Source organism: Nannobrachium achirus, assembly GCF_963921795.1.
Source record: "Nannobrachium achirus genome assembly, chromosome: 8".
Taxonomy (NCBI): Eukaryota; Metazoa; Chordata; class Actinopteri; order Myctophiformes; family Myctophidae; genus Nannobrachium; species Nannobrachium achirus.
This window is the reverse complement of record NC_137817.1, coordinates 23838927-23856588: the sequence shown is the minus strand read 5'-3', so window position 1 is coordinate 23856588 and position 17662 is coordinate 23838927. Positions and strand designations below refer to the sequence as shown.

The following is a 17662-nucleotide window of genomic DNA, read 5'->3' as shown; positions in this document are numbered from 1 at the left end:
AATTTGACCAATTTATACACAGCGTCGGGATGAAATTTGAAACGTCTGATCATGAAATATGATTGAACTAACAAGCAATAGTATTAGAAAGCATAAAGATATCATAACAACAGCAAAGTTTCCGTTTCAAAATCAAAAGGGATGACATTTATTAAGAGACCAGACCATTTTTAGGTCATTATGAAATTATATGGCTGTGCAATTCAATTCGCAAATCGCTGCCGTGCGTAAATGCGGTCGCTCCGTCTGTCTGTCTGTGTCTGTCTGTCTGTCACCTCATTGTCACTAGGGGGCTGTGCTGCAGCAACAACACACAATATAGCAGCCTATATAATGCTGCGCACATATATTATATAATTTGCAAAATAACCAGCGTAGCATTTGGGAAGGCATAGCCTCCCCTAGCCTTCATTACGCGCGCCCATGGCACATGTGCGTGTGTGCATGCAGAGTGCGTGCCTACGTGTGGGTGCATGAGCAACTGCTCATTGTATGTGGTATGCCGTAAACATATATGCATTATACATTGTTGCTGTCGGGCAGAAACCTCTCATAGCATATTCTAACTTTGTGTTTTATCCTAAATTAACGCTACAGACTCACACAACAGTATAAAAAGATCCACAAGCTCAAACCGATGCGCAAAACGAAGCGATATGAATTCGTAGATCTGCTACTTTTGCAATTTGAATCCTGAAAAGTTTTGGACATTATGAGGTTTCCACCCGACTGAGATGTATGGAAACCATGTATGTCTAAAACTGTTACTGTTCAGGAAATGGAAAACAGAACCTGTGCGCCAATAGATCAAATGTAGTAATTATTTTGTCACAGGCTCTTGTTTTCATTGTTAAAATATTTATAAAACCCACAAACAGACTTAATCGCTTTGAACCTGGCATCTCTATTTTGGGCATGTCATTATGGGCAATATTTGTCAGAAATAAGTATCAAAAGATCCACAAGCTCAAACCGTGGCGCAAAACGAAGCGCTTTGAACTCGTTGATCTGCTATTTTTGCAATTTGAATCCTGAAAAGTAACAGTTTTGGACATATGAGATTTCCACCGGCAGGGGGACTGCCCCATAGGTACGAACTCCCGTTGGGTCAAACAGCGTCGGCAGGTTAGATAATCACCCGCGTCACGGTTACTGAGGTTAGGGTTAGGGTTAGGGTTAGGGTTAGGTTTAGGGTTAGGGTTAGGCATAGTTTTACTGAGGTTAGGGTTAGAGTTAAGGTTAGGTTTTGGTGGTCGATCCAAAGAGTGTTCGACCTAATGACATGTTACCACCAGCAGAGATGACATACTGTACAGTATGTATATTATATTGTTGCTGTTGGATGGAAACCATGTATGTCTAAACTGTTACTGTTCAGGAACCTGTGATCCAATAGATCAAATGTAGTAATTATTTAGTCACAAGCTCTTGTTATCATTGGTAAAATATTTATAAAACAAACGTGGTCCTGATGGCACCATCAGTCTGAGACCTTCAGCTCTCACTGGATCGGTTCGCAGCCGAGTGTACAGCGGCTGGAATGAGGATCAGCATCTCTAGATCTGAGGCCATGGTTCTCAGCAGGAAACCGATGGATTGTGCAGTCCAGGTGAAGGAGTTTAAGTATCTCGAGGTCTTGTTCACGAATGAGAGAAAGGGAAAAAACGGAGAAGGAGATCAGCCGGAGAATCGGAGCAGCAGGAGCGGTTTTGCAGTCGCTAAATCACGCTGTTTTGAGCCGGAAGGCAAAGCTCTCTGTCTACCGAGCAATCTTCGTTCCTACTCTCACCTATATGGTCATGAAGTGTGGGTCATGACTGAAATTATAAGGTCGCGGGTGCAAGTGGCCGAAATGGGTTTCCTCAGGTGGCTGGTATCTCCCTTAGAGATAGGGTGAGAAGTTCAGTCACCCGAGATCAATAACTGCTTTGAACCCGAGAGTGACTTGGAGTAGAACCGTTGCTCCTACACTTGGAAAGGAGTCAGCTTAGGTGGTTCGGGCATCTAGTACGGATGCCCCCCAAGCGCCTTCCTAGGAAGGTCCTCGATGCACGTCCCACTGGGAGGAGACCCCGTAGTAGACCAAAGACCAGGTGGAAGGATTACATCTCCAAACTGGCTTGGGAACGCCTCAGTATACTCCCTGAGGGAGTGGAGGAAGTTGCTCGGGATAAAGAAATCTGGAAGTCTCAGTTGGAACTGTTACCCCCTGCGACCCAATTCTGGATAAGCAGTTGGATGGATGGATGGACAAACAGACTTAACCGCTTTGAACCTGGCATCTCTATTTTGGGCATGTCATTATAGGCAATATTTGTCATAAATAAAATCAAGATATATATATATAAAGTTGAAACAGGAAGATAAAAGGTTTCTGCCCCACAGCGATATAAATACTGTATATTGTCTCTGTGGGGTGGAAACTTCATTATGTCTAAAACTGTTACTTTACAGCAGGGGTCTTCAACAGAGGGTCCGGGACCCCTAGGGGGTCCTCATAGTTACTACAGGGAGTCCTCCAAATCTTTTATTTTTTTATTAACAACTTGAACCCTAGTGTCTATATTCTGAGAACTGTAGCCAAAAATAGCAGATCTACAAGCTCACAACGCCTCGCAGGATTCAAATTCCCAAATAGCAAAAAAAAAGTAGCAGATCTATATTCGAGCTGCTACTTTTGATACTTTTGTGTGACGTTATATTGTAATCAAGTAGGGCATTAATTTACGAGAGCATTTTAAATATGGAGATAAGAGGTTTCTGCCTGACAGCAACGATATATACTGCATGTGAGTGAGTATGAGGGAGATGAGGGGAGGTGTGTACCGGTATGTATATTTCATTGTGGTCCTTGGTGAACACATATTTGAATGCGGGCCGTGTATCATATTAGGAGAACTGAGAAGAAGATAGACACACAGTGTGTTTGTGTGTTTATTATCCAGGGCCCACGTTGTTTCCAGCGCGTCTCTAGACATTGGTTCATATTTCCGGAGGTTATTTAAAATGTTAATCAGAGATCTGAAATATTCATATCATGTGGAATATTATTCCCGGTAAATATGTCCCCATTGTAGATCTGGAGGCGGTATTTTCGTCTTTGTTTTTTTTTGTTTTTTTTTTGCATGCTTTGGTATTGTCTGGCTACGCTTTTACATGCTGCACTGCAGTTGTACTGTGTGTATTTTTGTCCTTGAGAGTGTGTGTACATGAGTGCGTAGTAGGGTTGTTGTATGAGTTGCCCATTGCTGTGTTTTTTCTTAATGTTTTGTTTGCCGTACTCTGTAACCCATCTGAGTGCCAAAATGTGTACTGTTACTGATATACTGTAACAGAAAGCCCATTTGAGTAGAGGATAATTGTGCTTTGACCTTCATTCATTCAATATCACCAAGACCATTTCTCAAGAGCAGGCCATGGAGACCAGCTCCAAGTTGTGTTCGTTTGATTGTATTAACATACCGGTACATACAGAAACATTTACGTTTTATCCACACACAAATCGTTATGGATTGCATATATCCCCAAAGTTACATTTTATGGGACTTTTTTGCCTGGTTCATAGTGCATTTGTTTTTTTGTTTTTTTTAATGTTTTTACAGTGATACTGTTTACATTTGAGGCACACTGTATGTCCACGTCTACTCTTTAATGTAGACGTGCGTAACTGCATATAGGCATTTGCTGATTTTGATTAATGTGTGTAAGAACACGTGTCTTTGTATAGTTAGATTAGACTCTTTCTTGTACAGTACATATCCACCTGTTTCCACGAGAATTTACTGTAGCATTCTGTGTGGGACACATTCGGAGAACAGCTGACCTACAAGCTCGCGCCGCGTCGCAGATGCAACCGTTGTGAGCTTGTAGATCACACTCGGCTGCGACGCCGGAACTGCCGCACGCCTTCTGCGCAATGCACGATGGGACGTTGGAAACTTGTGAATAGATACACAGTAAAATCCTCAATGTTCATTTATCCATTTCTAACTATGAGAAGTGTACAAATTGATGGTTCCATTTGGTTCCATTTGGTTCCATGTACACATCTCAGAGAGAAATTAACGCTGAAGAATTTACAGTGTTAGCAGTTGCATATTGTCGTTGTCGGGTGAAAACCTTGTATGTCCAAGACCGTTCGTTTTGTATTTATCATTTTAAAAATGAACTAAACTAGTGAAAACAGCAGGTCTACAAGCACACACCGAGGCGTTGTGTGCTTGTAGATTGGCTGTTTTCACTACTTTTGTGCGACAGCCTTGTATGATGAAGCAGGGCTTTACTTGGTGAGAAAACATACAAACTTGAAACTTGGAGATACGAGGTTTCTGCCCGACAGCGACGATATGTGGGTCTATCTATCCAGGTGCTACAGTAACTGCCCTGCCTATTTGTCTTTGTCCTGCTGTCATGGTGTATCCATATGCTTGCTTAGTTCTAATAGCTCCATTCTCATCCAATCAGTACTTGTTCAGATCAGAGTGCTGTCACATCACTTAGACTGCATTACTTCAGTGGGGCAGCGCTGCTACTGAAGTTGCTGTGTCTGAGGCTCTGAGCTATTCTGGTGCAGTCTGCGTCTGTGTACAATACATGCACACTTGCTCACACATACAGGTGCATCTTGACCCTGCTACATTGTGAGCTTGTGTAGATGCCGCTATTTTCGTAGTAGTCCTAGACTTGAGGTTCCTGTTATCACAAAGAAAACACATTTTCCAGCTTTTACATTCAAAATATCATATTTCTTATATTGACTTTATATTATCATTAGAATCTTGCAATACCCTCACAGCCCAACAGTGGGCTCTGGCCCCCATGCAGGTTGGGAATGGCTCATATAGGGTTGAAGTGGTTAAAAGGTTTGCAGGGCAAACGCCCATGCTGCAACAGCACCAAACCCAGAGTTAGAACACTATGCACTGAGAGGATGATAACTTACTTCAGCAGTTTCTTCTCCCCACTTTTTCTCTGCGGGAAGAAAAACATTCAGTCTGTTTTGTTTTTTTGCCTTATTGAGTAGAGTATCTTCAAAAGAGAAATAGTGTTTGTGAATGTCAGCAAAGCCTGACAGTTAATTGTGCTGTAGTGGCTGCATCTGAAGGAAGTTATCATTAGGTCTTGGAAATGGTGTGTGTGTGTGTGTGTGTGTGTGTGTGTGTGTGTGTGTGTGTGTGTGTGTGTGTGTGTGTGTGTGTGTGTGTGTGTGTGTTGTAATAGAATTCTTTAAGCATCATACTTATATAAATAATAACATAATAAATTGAATTGAATTCTTAGAGGGTGGAGTATAATGAATACAACATTTATTGAACAATCTTATCAAGAGCTCTGAGCGACACGCATCCCCATCTGTCGCTCCCATTTCTCAGGCATGGTCCCATTATATACACGGACAGTGTGACAAGAATAGTTGAGAGGGTGTATCCTAAACAATGTCTAAAGATACAATTCTGAAGAGTCTTCCATGTATGGACTGATGACGTCGGAGCGCGCGTGGAGCCACGGTCCCGACAGCTGTTGCTGAGTCAGTCTTACTGTATTCTTAGGTAAAGTGACAGACACGTGACTGCACATATAAAACAAATAGATTACATTTCATAGAATCTATTACAATTCCTCCCTTTGATCATATATGATCATATATGGTCATTAACAGTAAATGTAATGAGATTTGTTTTCCATCTCCAGGAGGATATTTATTAGACACATTTTAATGTGGTAGGGGCGAAAAAACCAATGATGCATATCTTGGGAAAATTCCATCCTACGACCCTCAGGTTTGAGCGATCACTTCGTAAAGCCAGCATTTTGTTTGTGTATGTGTTTCTCCTGCAATTCTCCACATGAGCTCAACATGTCCCTTCTCTTCTTGGTTCTTCTCTTCTTCCCTTATCTGGGCAATGTCATGTCATAGGGTTTCTGCGCCCCTTTTTTCCAACACGTCCTTCATAGCAGTCAGGTTGACCTTCTTAGTGGAGGGGATTCAAGGCAGTTATGTCCCTGGCACAGTTCCATCATGGCAATCTGGTGGTTCTGGTTTCCAGACATCTTTTGGTTCCATACATCTCATTCTTTCATGTATGGTTTAGTTTTTTTGGATTTAAAAAACTGAAAATAGAAAACTCAGCACCAAGGGTTATCACATCCTAACCTAGAATGATTTTTATAATCTATACAATATTCTGTATTTTCATGGCAATGGGGAGCATTTATCACGTCATGAATGGTTCAATAATGAATGATATCTTATATTTTTACATACCTTAATTTGTGGAAGTATTTTCTTACCATAGTGTTTTAGACACATTTGACATATTCCTTCCATTTGTTTCCATATTGACTTAATGTTTTTAGAAACGTCTGACATCTCCTGTAAATACATTTCATCTACACAACCACATTTCATAGCATAGATAATGTTGTTACTGGTTTAGTTTAGTTAGTTTATGTTAACAACACATACAGTATGTTGGGAAGAAAAGAGAAATCCGTTAGAACATTCCATCACTACAATGTGTTTCTCTCTTAAGCCACCCAGATTATTTCTTCGGCACCTAAATATTGGTGGGAGAAAACAATCTTTCATTAGACAAATCCAATAACATATAGGAGAAGACACGTTTCTCCTTACCTAGAACTGAAAATCATATCATGATTTGTGGGAAAAGACGATCTTTCATTAGACCAATCCCATGACATACAATATATTTCATTTCCATCCAAAGTGGGATGAAACTCAGGATCCCTATAGGGAAATCAATAGTATAGTTAGCATGACTTTTCTTTCACCTTCAAAGGTGAAAACATCAAAACATCATAATTTTGAAAACCTACTCCGTATAATGCATTCAACATTATTTTCCAACAAACCAGTGATTCTCAAAAACACTGTCTTCACTCATACATACACATATATTCAACCCATATATGCTCAATATACCCGGGTATCACTCAACCTCAGACATGCACTCCTTGCATTTCAATTCAGTGGGCAGTGGCCTGTGGTTCAGGCTCCTGTTATTCCCAAACATACAGTGACTCCAAGGGTGTACCTCCCATTTCTATCAGCTGGTCATTAACCCAGCAGGAGTCCCTCTGGCCAGTAGAGAACTGAACAGGTGACCAAACAAACCTGAAAATGTACTAGAGTCATTCTATAATTGTAACTTCTTCTAGTCCTCTTATAATTAATAGCCTAATGCTCATAAAAAGGCTAATTCATATCCTGTCTTCTTTTATGATTTATATTACCATTCTTCTTATACGAATTCTTCTTATACTTCTTTTATAATCCATATATTACCTCCCCCTCTTTTTGAGAAGCACTGGTTAAGCTCACTCTCTCCAAACCGAAGCATCCCGGTCCCCCAATTGAGCATGACCTACAGTACAAGCTCTCACTGTGACGCGCTGCTCACCCAAGAACACCAATAATTATTAGGAGCAGGCAGACTCAAATACACATAAATCCCCCCCCCCCCCCCCCCCCCACAGGGCCACTGGCGGTGCGGGGGCGGCGGCGGGGCAAGCAAGCCATAAAAAAATAAAAATAAAGAAAGAGACCAGACTGCCATGTCACCTGTGACGCAAGCCTGGCTTAGTAGCGTCGTATTAGAAACTGAATACAACCGCATTGACCCATTCGAGTTTATGCTGACTGACCCCATGTCGCGGGCCTTATCCATTAAACTCCTAGGAACTTCATGGATAGTGCTTATTAGTTAAATAAGAGGGCTCAATTTGCTAATAACATGCTATCCCCCAACACCGATTATTACCGTCCTTAGGAACCACCGTAAGTGTTCTCACTATTAACTAAAATAGAAGTAAACAACAACCAGCTCACTGGTTTAAGCCCGCAATTGACTTAACAACATAAATACTAAACTCCACACTGACTTTCCTATGTATAGAGACATATATTTTTTTATAGAAACACATATTTTTTCCTAGAATCATATACCCTCCTTATGTACATAAACATATATTTCACCCTAGCATCATATATTATTTTCCTAGGCACAGGACTCTCCCCTTATTTTATGTAGGAAATTGGTACAATTCAATATTGCCTATCTGCTTTTGCAATGTACTGTACTATTTTAACAAGTTTCAACATTACTCCTATAGATATCCTATGAGTGGATTTAGTACCTCCAAACTCAACTCCCTGTACAATCCCCTTTCCATCTCGAATCCTAAATTACAGACATTATTTCGACCTTGTCCACTAATGTTACTTGAAGACGACACTGTTCCTATCCAGCTATTCTCGTTTACCCTTGTGTGACACAAGCTTGAACTGCTGAACTGAACCCCCTCAGACCTTAACGGTCAGTGGCCACACCTGTTGTGATTTAACCCAAAAATAAAACACTATTTTTGCTGCCTGCCTGTATTTTTTTTGGCCACCACAGAGTTAGACAGTATCCACACACTAGTAGGTTAACTAAAACAGCTTTAAACTTTGCTCGAGTACGCATGTCAATACACTTAAAAACACCATTACTTTTTTCTATTTTAGTCATTAGTCCCAAGTTAAACTAGAAAGATGCCAAATGTCCATTGAACTCCTATAGTTCCTCACGCCTGCATCACTCCTAGGTTATGCTTACGTATAGGTCTTTGGATTATTTTAGAAATGTCTCTTTTTTTTTTTTTTTTTTTTTTTTAAGAGTTGGAAGAGAACAGGAGAATATGTTATTGGCTTATTTTAAACACAAGTTAAAATGTAGGCCCTGCTCTCTTATTCAGAATATATTGGCAACAAACAATCTGACTCAGATATCCCTGTTGTTTTCTTAATCCCATGTCATATTTTAGACCAGTGGTTCTCAAACTTTTTACGCCAAGTACCATTTCATAAAATTCTTGGTCAGAAGTACTACCTGTAGTATAATATAAATATTTCACTCTATTTATATATTTTTCCTTATTTATCTTTTTTGGAAACTCCGTTGAGTATCACCAAAATGGTTGCCCATGTACCACCAGTGGTACATGTACCACAGTTTGAGAACCACTGTTTTAGATTATCTAACATTATGGGTATAGTAATTAGGGCAATGCAACACTCATCCTATGTAAGTGTAAAAATTAGGTTTGTATGGTTAGACAAATCTTAACTATTTCCCTGGGACCCTCCTTATAAACCCTAAGGACTACGTATGGCTAGTGCAGGGTTAAAGAATATTTTATCTTTTTGGGTATCATATTTTTTCCAGTGGGACAATTCTCTTCACAGACTGTGTTATGCCTTGAACGGTTTAAAACCATTTCAATATATATAGTTATGGGCTTATTAACCATAAAGTATATTAAATAGGGTTCAAATTTAAAGAACACCTTTTCCCATCAATACTTTTTCAGTCAGTCCTCCTATATTTTAAATCCATATTTTAAATATTTTCTTACTGGACTATACAGTTAATATCCTATCCATCCATTGTATGTATGATATTGGCTGAGGAAACATCCAAGCCTCCGTCAATAAGATATTTTAGTCTACATAGTTGTATTCTTTATCAAATGGAAGCCACTAATCTTAATCAATCCTTTCTTCCCAGAGCTATGGGTACTCACCACCTTACTACGACCCCACCATCGCTCCCCTGTCACGTTGGCGCCACACTGAGAGAGGAATTACTACAAACACCACACAGGAAAAAACATAGTGATTATCCATCCAAAGTGTTCATACGATGTATCCTTCATGTTCCTTAAGAATGTTCGGTTCCACCCAGGGTTCTGTGTGCCCCCCACAGAATCAAAGCCATGCACCTGGCTTTAGCAGTCATTGGAATTCTTGCAGTCCCAAAATGTCATTTGAGTAACATTCTCAGTGTCATGTTGTCCCCAGTCCAACACGTGTTCCCCCGATGCGGAACTAGTCCATATTGATGACCAGACTTGTCAATGTGATTGCATTTGCCCTCTCCCAGTATAGCCCTAAGCGACCGGTGAACCTCTGATGGACACGCAGTAAGCAGAGTAAAGGATTTCCCCTAGGTCTATGTTTGAAAACCTGGCTTCTCCCAATATGATAAAACAAGACAACCACACAATGTCTTTACACTAATGCTACGATCATCATTATCATCAGTATTCCGGTATTTAATTATAATTTCAATGATAATGCATAAGTAGTAAATGTCATGCATTCTTACAAGTACTTTACAGTTACACAGAATCTTCCTTAAAGCAATTCTGTCAATATTTTGCCATGAACAGATAGTGTTCACCCGAACAGTTGCTGTGAGATAATTGTTACACCTATTCTTTAGGTTCTTCCGCATAGGCCCACTGTAAAATTTTCTCAAATCCTTGAATTCAATTCTTACTTCTCCCTTTTAAGTTTCTTATCTGTGCTTTGCGGACACTGCCGTTGTGTATCTGTCCCATTAATGACAGGCACAAAAGTAGATAATATTATGTCTATTTGCATATGGGAAAACCCAATGTATATTGGATATCTTAACTTCACAATATTAACTGTACTTATCTGTCTATTTGCACATGGGAAAACCCAAATATATTGGATAATTTTCACTTTACATTGAACAATATAAACTTCATGCATTTAATCCTATTATAGCGTTGTCTGTCAGTTTATTCTCCTTAGATACATTTTTATGTTACCTCTAGTATTAAACACATGGGTGATACTTGGAACTAGGCCTATAAACAATCAGTTAGTTTATCCTTTCTCAAATAAATTGTCATGTCACTGCTTAGACTACAAAATAAACCAGCTCTCCGAGCATTGCTCTTTACACAAGCTGAAGCAGAGATGCGAAAATACACTGACAGATTGGCAACTCTTTTTTTTTTTCTATTCTATTCTATATTAGGAAAAATTTCACTGAACCATTTAACTTCTCGTATGTGGCACCTTGCATAAGCTAGAGTATAGATCACACCACCACTTTGCTTGAGTTAAGATTGAATCAGATGAACTTTTTTTTTTTTTTTTTTTTTTTATAAAACGAATAAAAGTTTTAGCCAACTATATATATTTTGTACTGACTGCTTATATTTTGCCCTTAAGTCCTGACCCCTTAATCCTTCTCTGATCTACAAAAAAACAAGGAAAATATAAGACGTCCCTTTTCCCTATACCGACATCGTTTCCCACAGCCCCTAACTGTCACTACTGTCAAAGTATGGCACCTGTTCCTAAATGTTCCTTTATTCTACACTGTCCTACAAGCCGAAAGATCGTAGACAAAAATAGCATAATGACAATCACAGCTTAAGCTGTTTTCCAATGAACTATTATACTCTACTTCAAAACATGTCTGTAGTGTGATTCTTACCCACAAATTCAGCCCTTAATTCCTTCCACAAAGCAATGCCAACCGATTATACTAACAATTAAGAATAGGTTGCTACCCAACCTTAATTTAACCCTGGTAAAGTCATACCAACCAACAAGCATTTAACTCTAAGTTAAACTCTAGAGGTCAACCCAGACTCATCTGATCCTCACATAAATATAAATACATCCCTTAACTTTTAAACATCACTGTTTACCAAACAATGGGATTACTCTGTCACAACTATAGCCTAGTTTCCAATCACTGCAGCTACAGTATACATTCACTATGTTCTACTTAAATATTAAGACAAAATTAAGCCTTTGTAACCATTCCAATCAATGTTCTCCAACATGCCTTGAAAACAGCTGATCTACCGTTCTTCAGAACAGACTCACAAGTTTACAATGGTCTACTCTCATGGGTTTTCCCTGACCCCAACGTGTCCCTGGGTTTTAGATTTAAATCAAATAATGTCTATTTAATTGTGCCGAGGTTTCTTTTGCTGTATGATTATGCAAGCGTTGACGCACGAGAACAATCGTCTCCTCAATGTAGGCCTATACGCTTCTTCGTATCGCCAACGCTACTAAAATAGCCAGCAAAGGAACCCTTGCCTGCTGTGACCCTGTATCTCATTTAAAAATAGCAGACCTACAAGCCCACAGCGCAGCGCATTTCACCGTGCTGTCAGCTTGTAGCTCCGACGGGTCCGTGAAGTGAAGTGAGCAGAAAGAACGTTTCCGGTCTGAGAGACGGCAGAAATATGCCAGGCTCCAGCCTTCAAACTAAAGGTGCAGTACATAATGTATATTATAGCCGGCTTTAGGGATACTCTTATTCTTAAGAGACCAGCGCCGGAAGCCTTATTTCTGCTAACGCTATTTCTGCTCATTTCACATAGGCGCTCTGTCACCCCCCCACCGCGCGTAACTGTTGTACGGCGAGAATAGAACGTAACAGAAGCAGACAGCTGCCGTGTCAGACAGATAATAGGGGTTTTGTTGTAGCTCTAACACTTTAGACAAATAATAATGTGTAATTTGAAGTCTATAGGCTTATATTATAGCCTAAAATCGGCCCAGCCGACCATGGTGGCCGCGGATTCTTTATTAGGCTACCAGTCAAACGACAGTTTCTTCATTTCAGATATATTGATCGCTCGACCATGACTGACTATGTATACAAGGTAACAGACTCTCCCGTCCGCCTGGTATTCTTTTACAGCATCAGTTATTTGATATAGGCCAAAAATGTATTTCCTTACATTCACACTCACATCCACACCCCCAGCAGCTCGAGTCTTACGCTTTCACAAATATTTTAGGTTGTGGCAGAACCTATATACAGTCTACCCAATGTCCTAATGACATAAGACCTTTTTATTCTCCCAGGCCATTTTTACCCCAGACAGAGAAAAGAAAAGATAATAGCCTACCGATTCCTATTTTGGTTCTGGTTTCAACTACCCACTTCTAGTTGATTATCATAAATGCATAATTAATATCATTACCATGTAATATATTAAATTCATACTATATTATCCCCCCATTGTGAGCAGCTTATCACAGGATAGCCTATGGATGATCGAAGTCACCCCAAAATACAGTAGGCCTACATCCAGAAAGATGCTCACAACACATTAAAACATTAGTTGTACAGTATCACCTGTACTACATGGCATAGTCATAAATGCATAGTCATTTAACAACCAAGTCTGGCTTACATAGTTAAATATTACACGTCTGGTTACGTTTCATTCACGTCCTTTAACGTCTATTATTTTTGTCTTCCACGAATCGCCCACGTGCGGCGTCTTTAGAGAATATTTCGTCATGCAATATCCTATACCGAGATGATTATTGCCGAAAGGTGATTCCCCAATCGATAATCAACCCTAACCCTGGTTTCCTACAGGTACTGTACTTTAACAGAAACAACCCACGATCACGTGGAGCTACGTATTAGCTTTCACCCCGAATTACACGGGTACTGTACGTTTAAACAGTATACTTCCGAGATACGGTAGATACCTTCTATACATGCAAGGCATCTCTCTATTAAATTTTGTTCATGCAAGTACGACAGCCGCATAAAAATGTCGTGGCCTGTCCCGGGTACATGCAATTATAATGACCACGTCTGGCCTCCCAAATCATATTGTATTCACGATACTCTCACCCCGTTAAGTTCGACCGGCGATCCCTGTCCGTCAGCTGCTCTGAATCAATAGCCAGTGTGTCCTGTACAGAAAAAGAGAAAAGCTGACAGACAGATTATGCCGGTCCCACCAGAGTCGCCACTGTAATAGAATTCTTTAAGCATCATACTTATATAAATAATAACATAATAAATTGAATTGAATTCTTAGAGGGTGGAGTATAATGAATACAACATTTATTGAACAATCTTATCAAGAGCTCTGAGCGACACGCATCCCCATCTGTCGCTCCCATTTCTCAGGCATGGTCCCATTATATACACGGACAGTGTGACAAGAATAGTTGAGAGGGTGTATCCTAAACAATGTCTAAAGATACAATTCTGAAGAGTCTTCCATGTATGGACTGATGACGTCGGAGCGCGCGTGGAGCCACGGTCCCGACAGCTGTTGCTGAGTCAGTCTTACTGTATTCTTAGGTAAAGTGACAGACACGTGACTGCACATATAAAACAAATAGATTACATTTCATAGAATCTATTACAGTGTGTGTGTGTGTGTGTGTGTGTGCGTGCGTGCGCACGCGCGCGCGCGTGCACGCACGTGTTGGCAAGGAGAGCAAAATGTTCTATGCTGTTCAGAGAAATTGCAGTATCCTTCCAAACATAAGGATTACACCCACGCACAGAAAAACACTCGGAAGCATAAGAGGATAGACTCACTGGGTGGCAACTAAGAGTCCTGCACACTGCGATAAAATATTATGAGGTTTTCTCATGTGAGGTATATGAGTCTATTGTATCCCATGTATGGAATAAACTCAGAAAGGTGCAGTGCAGGTGCAGCAAACGTTAGCATACTGACTGTATACTGTAGGTAGGACAGAGATTCTCAAACTTTTACATTTCAAGGTTACATATACGGCCACAGACCCCCCATTTGATAAGATTAGTCATCTCTAAGGCTCCCAAGCTGTTAATTTAACTCTGAGAGTGTACTGATGGAACCAAATGGACCTGTGTCTGCAGTGCATTCGTTCACGTGCTCACGGTGGTGTAATCTCCCCCTCCCCTCCGCCAGGTGAGTTCAGCGACGGCTCCCAGGAGGCGGGCGGTGTGTACCAGGTGCTGGAGATGCCCTACGAGGGAGAGGACATGTCCATGATGATCGTCCTGCCCCGGCAGGAGGTGCCCCTGGCCTCCCTGGAGCCCATCATCAAAGCGTCGCTCCTGGAGGAGTGGGCCAACAACGTCAAGAGGCAGAAAGTAGAGGTCTACATGCCACGGTGAGACACACGCACACACAGTGCCACTGAGCTGGTTTATAAAATATTCATAGTTGCAGGTTGCTTTAGTTTGGGTTTGTTTCTGGAGTGTAGTTGCTTGCGTTCAACACCACCACATCTAAAACAAAATAAACGTACAATTTTGACCTAGCTTTGCTTTGGAGTTGATCGATTGGTATAGGAATTGATAGTTGTTTTACGTTACTTTCTCCTCATTGGCTGGGCCTTTAGCCAATGAGGGAGCAGCGTTCTCGTCTTCTCGAGACGTCACCACCTCAGCAAGGCTAGTCCACAAGGCGCAATCTGGTATAAAAGGATTGTGTCATTTCGTGTTTTTGTAGAGATTGTCAGTTTGAATGATGCCATTGTTTAATCAACGTAATGCATGCGATGGCAATCATGGCAACATGTGCATAAAAACAACCACATATTTTTGAGCGGTGCTAACCGTTCCTATACGTGGCTGTGCGCGTGTCTGTAGCCTTTCTCCTCAGCGTTTTGCCATAGTAAAATGTGTGTACGTAGCATCATGTTTGTCTTGTGATGTCAGATGTCGTATGTCTGTAGCCTTTTTCCTCAGCGTTTTGCCATAGCAAAACTTGTGTGTGTAGCATACCCTGTACATCCTAGACTCAAATCCTAGTCTGGACGTTACACAAGCACGACCACCGCCCACTTCACATTGGGTGTGATTATTTTTGGAATTTATTATCAGTTAAATAATTTGTAGTTAATCTTGTTTTTAAATTGATTTATTAGTGTGGTTGCCAGGGCAACCACATTATTACTCTGGGGAATTTTGCAGTTTTTACAACTCTTAGTCTCATTGACTTGAATGGGAAACTCCATATATAGTGAGTAACTTTTAGGTATCTGACCTTTCCCATTGATTTTGAATGGGAAACACCATATATAGTAAGGTAACTTTTAGGTATCTGACCTTTCCCATTGACTTTGAATGGGAAACACCATATATAGTGAGTAACTTTTAGTGATGTAAGAGTAAGGTAACTTTTTAGGCAACCACACTCGCAATTTCCCAAATTGCAATTTCTCTAGTTATATTATATTGTAGTTATTGTGACCGTAGGTCGCAGTTTACTATGAACTATGAAAACCGCCACATCTTGTCTGTATGTGATTAACGCCTCAATGTCTATACTGTAGCTGCTGACCTGTTTGTTGACATTGTGACCATATATGGAGCTGACCTCTACATCTGATTCCCAGATGATGCCCTGTTAGGGCAACCACACTAGTAGAATCCATTTTATGCCCCTCAATATTAAGCCTGGGAATGCCCATACAATAGAATCCCTTTTATTCCATCCCATATTGCGTGACTTCTCTTCACTGCCATCAGCCCAAGGTAGAGAACCATGCCCCCTCCACCTACCACAGACATAATGATCAAGATGATAATGACGATGTCAATGCCAGTGGGAGGTGGGGCTTTGGTTGGTGGCACAGGCTTGGCAGTAACGCCAGGTCTAGTGGGATCAGTTTCATCGACATCAGGCCCTGGCTTGGCAGTAACGCCAGGTCTAGTGGGATCAGTTTCATCGACATCAGGCCCTGGTCTTTCTGTGGGAATTGTGACATCAGAACCTGGACTGACTGTGGGAATGATGACGTCAGGCCATGACGTTTGTGTGGGAACCATGATCTCAGGCATGATTTCATGAGTTGGAAGAGCAGTGACAGTGAGTTGGAAGGTCATTGTGGAGAAAACGGTTCCTGTGTGATTTTGCAGTGAACAGCGATACGTCCCCTGTTGCTCCACACTCACATTATTCATCAATAGGTAGGAGTCATTGCTCACCTTCAGAGGCTTAAAGTCGCTGTCAGCTGGTTGGTTCAGTCCTGGAGTCCACTCAAAATGGTACTGTTTGGTCCAGGTGGGAATCACCAGGCTGTGCCAAGGCAGAGAACAGTTCAACCAAGCCTCATCACCCTCCTTGGCCTGTACGTAGTACTGTCCGCAGTTCAACTGGTGGGAAGGAGAGGAGCAGTTGTAAAGTTCAGAGTTGCAGTCATGGTCCTCACAGTTCACCACGGGTTGGTATAAGAGTCCACAATTATTGTCTACGCATAATCCATCATCTATATGTTGGTCCAGGATCTCACTGCAATCAATCATCAACTGTGTCAACTTTGTAAACACATCTCCTGTGTGCGACGTTTTCTTTAAGTTGTCAAATGCTGTCCGGAATTTGGCGACCACTTTCGCCAGGGTGTTTTGGACAATTACACCACTGTGTCTTTTACTGATGTTCATAAATGTGGAATCTGCGTTTCTAACAATCTTCTGCAGACGAAGTTGATCCTCGTTGTTGAAAGTACTAATGAAGGCATTGAGTGGGCTGTGGAACCCCACCTGGCTACACTGAAGGCAGCCGCTGGCCTTATGGGCACAGAAGAGCAGTGCCAGGAACAACCACCAAACAGATGGCTGGACTCGCATCTTGAAGAATCCTCTACTTGACCTCTGTTTTTCTCTGTTCTCCTCTTTCTTGGCTTCCAGTGCCAACAGTGTTTGCTCCTCGGGCCCCTCGTTGTCCTTCGAACCCTCTGCTCTTCTGTTCTGTTTCTCAGACCTGTGCTCTCTCTCCTTGGACGGTTTGTCTCCTCTAGTTAGCATCTTTTTTTAGAGAGTGCAGGGTGCTTAAATCATTGACCGCCAATGACGTAATATGACGAAATGTAATCCTATTCCTACGTCTGGCTTTGTGTGTAGGTCCCTATCTCCGTATGAGCAACTCCATGTATGGAGATAACTAACATCACGGACAGAACAGATCACCAGACATATTTGGCTTTGGGGCCAGCCAATGAGGAGAAATGTGATGCCCACATACCCTCAGACAGCTATTCACGCTCTGCTGGTTACACTTGTTG

At 41.2% G+C, this 17662-nt stretch overlaps 1 protein-coding gene across 1 annotated transcript in view; it reads left to right on the top strand.

Annotated features, from left to right (window-relative positions):
* The window catches only part of serpini1 (serpin peptidase inhibitor, clade I (neuroserpin), member 1), a 52986-nt gene that overhangs the window by 21954 nt on the left and 13370 nt on the right, over positions 1–17662 (top strand). The window contains exon 5 of the mRNA XM_080731212.1: positions 14560–14764. Coding sequence (XP_080587338.1) covers positions 14560–14764 — 205 coding nt within the window. The remainder of the gene's footprint in view (positions 1–14559; positions 14765–17662) is intronic.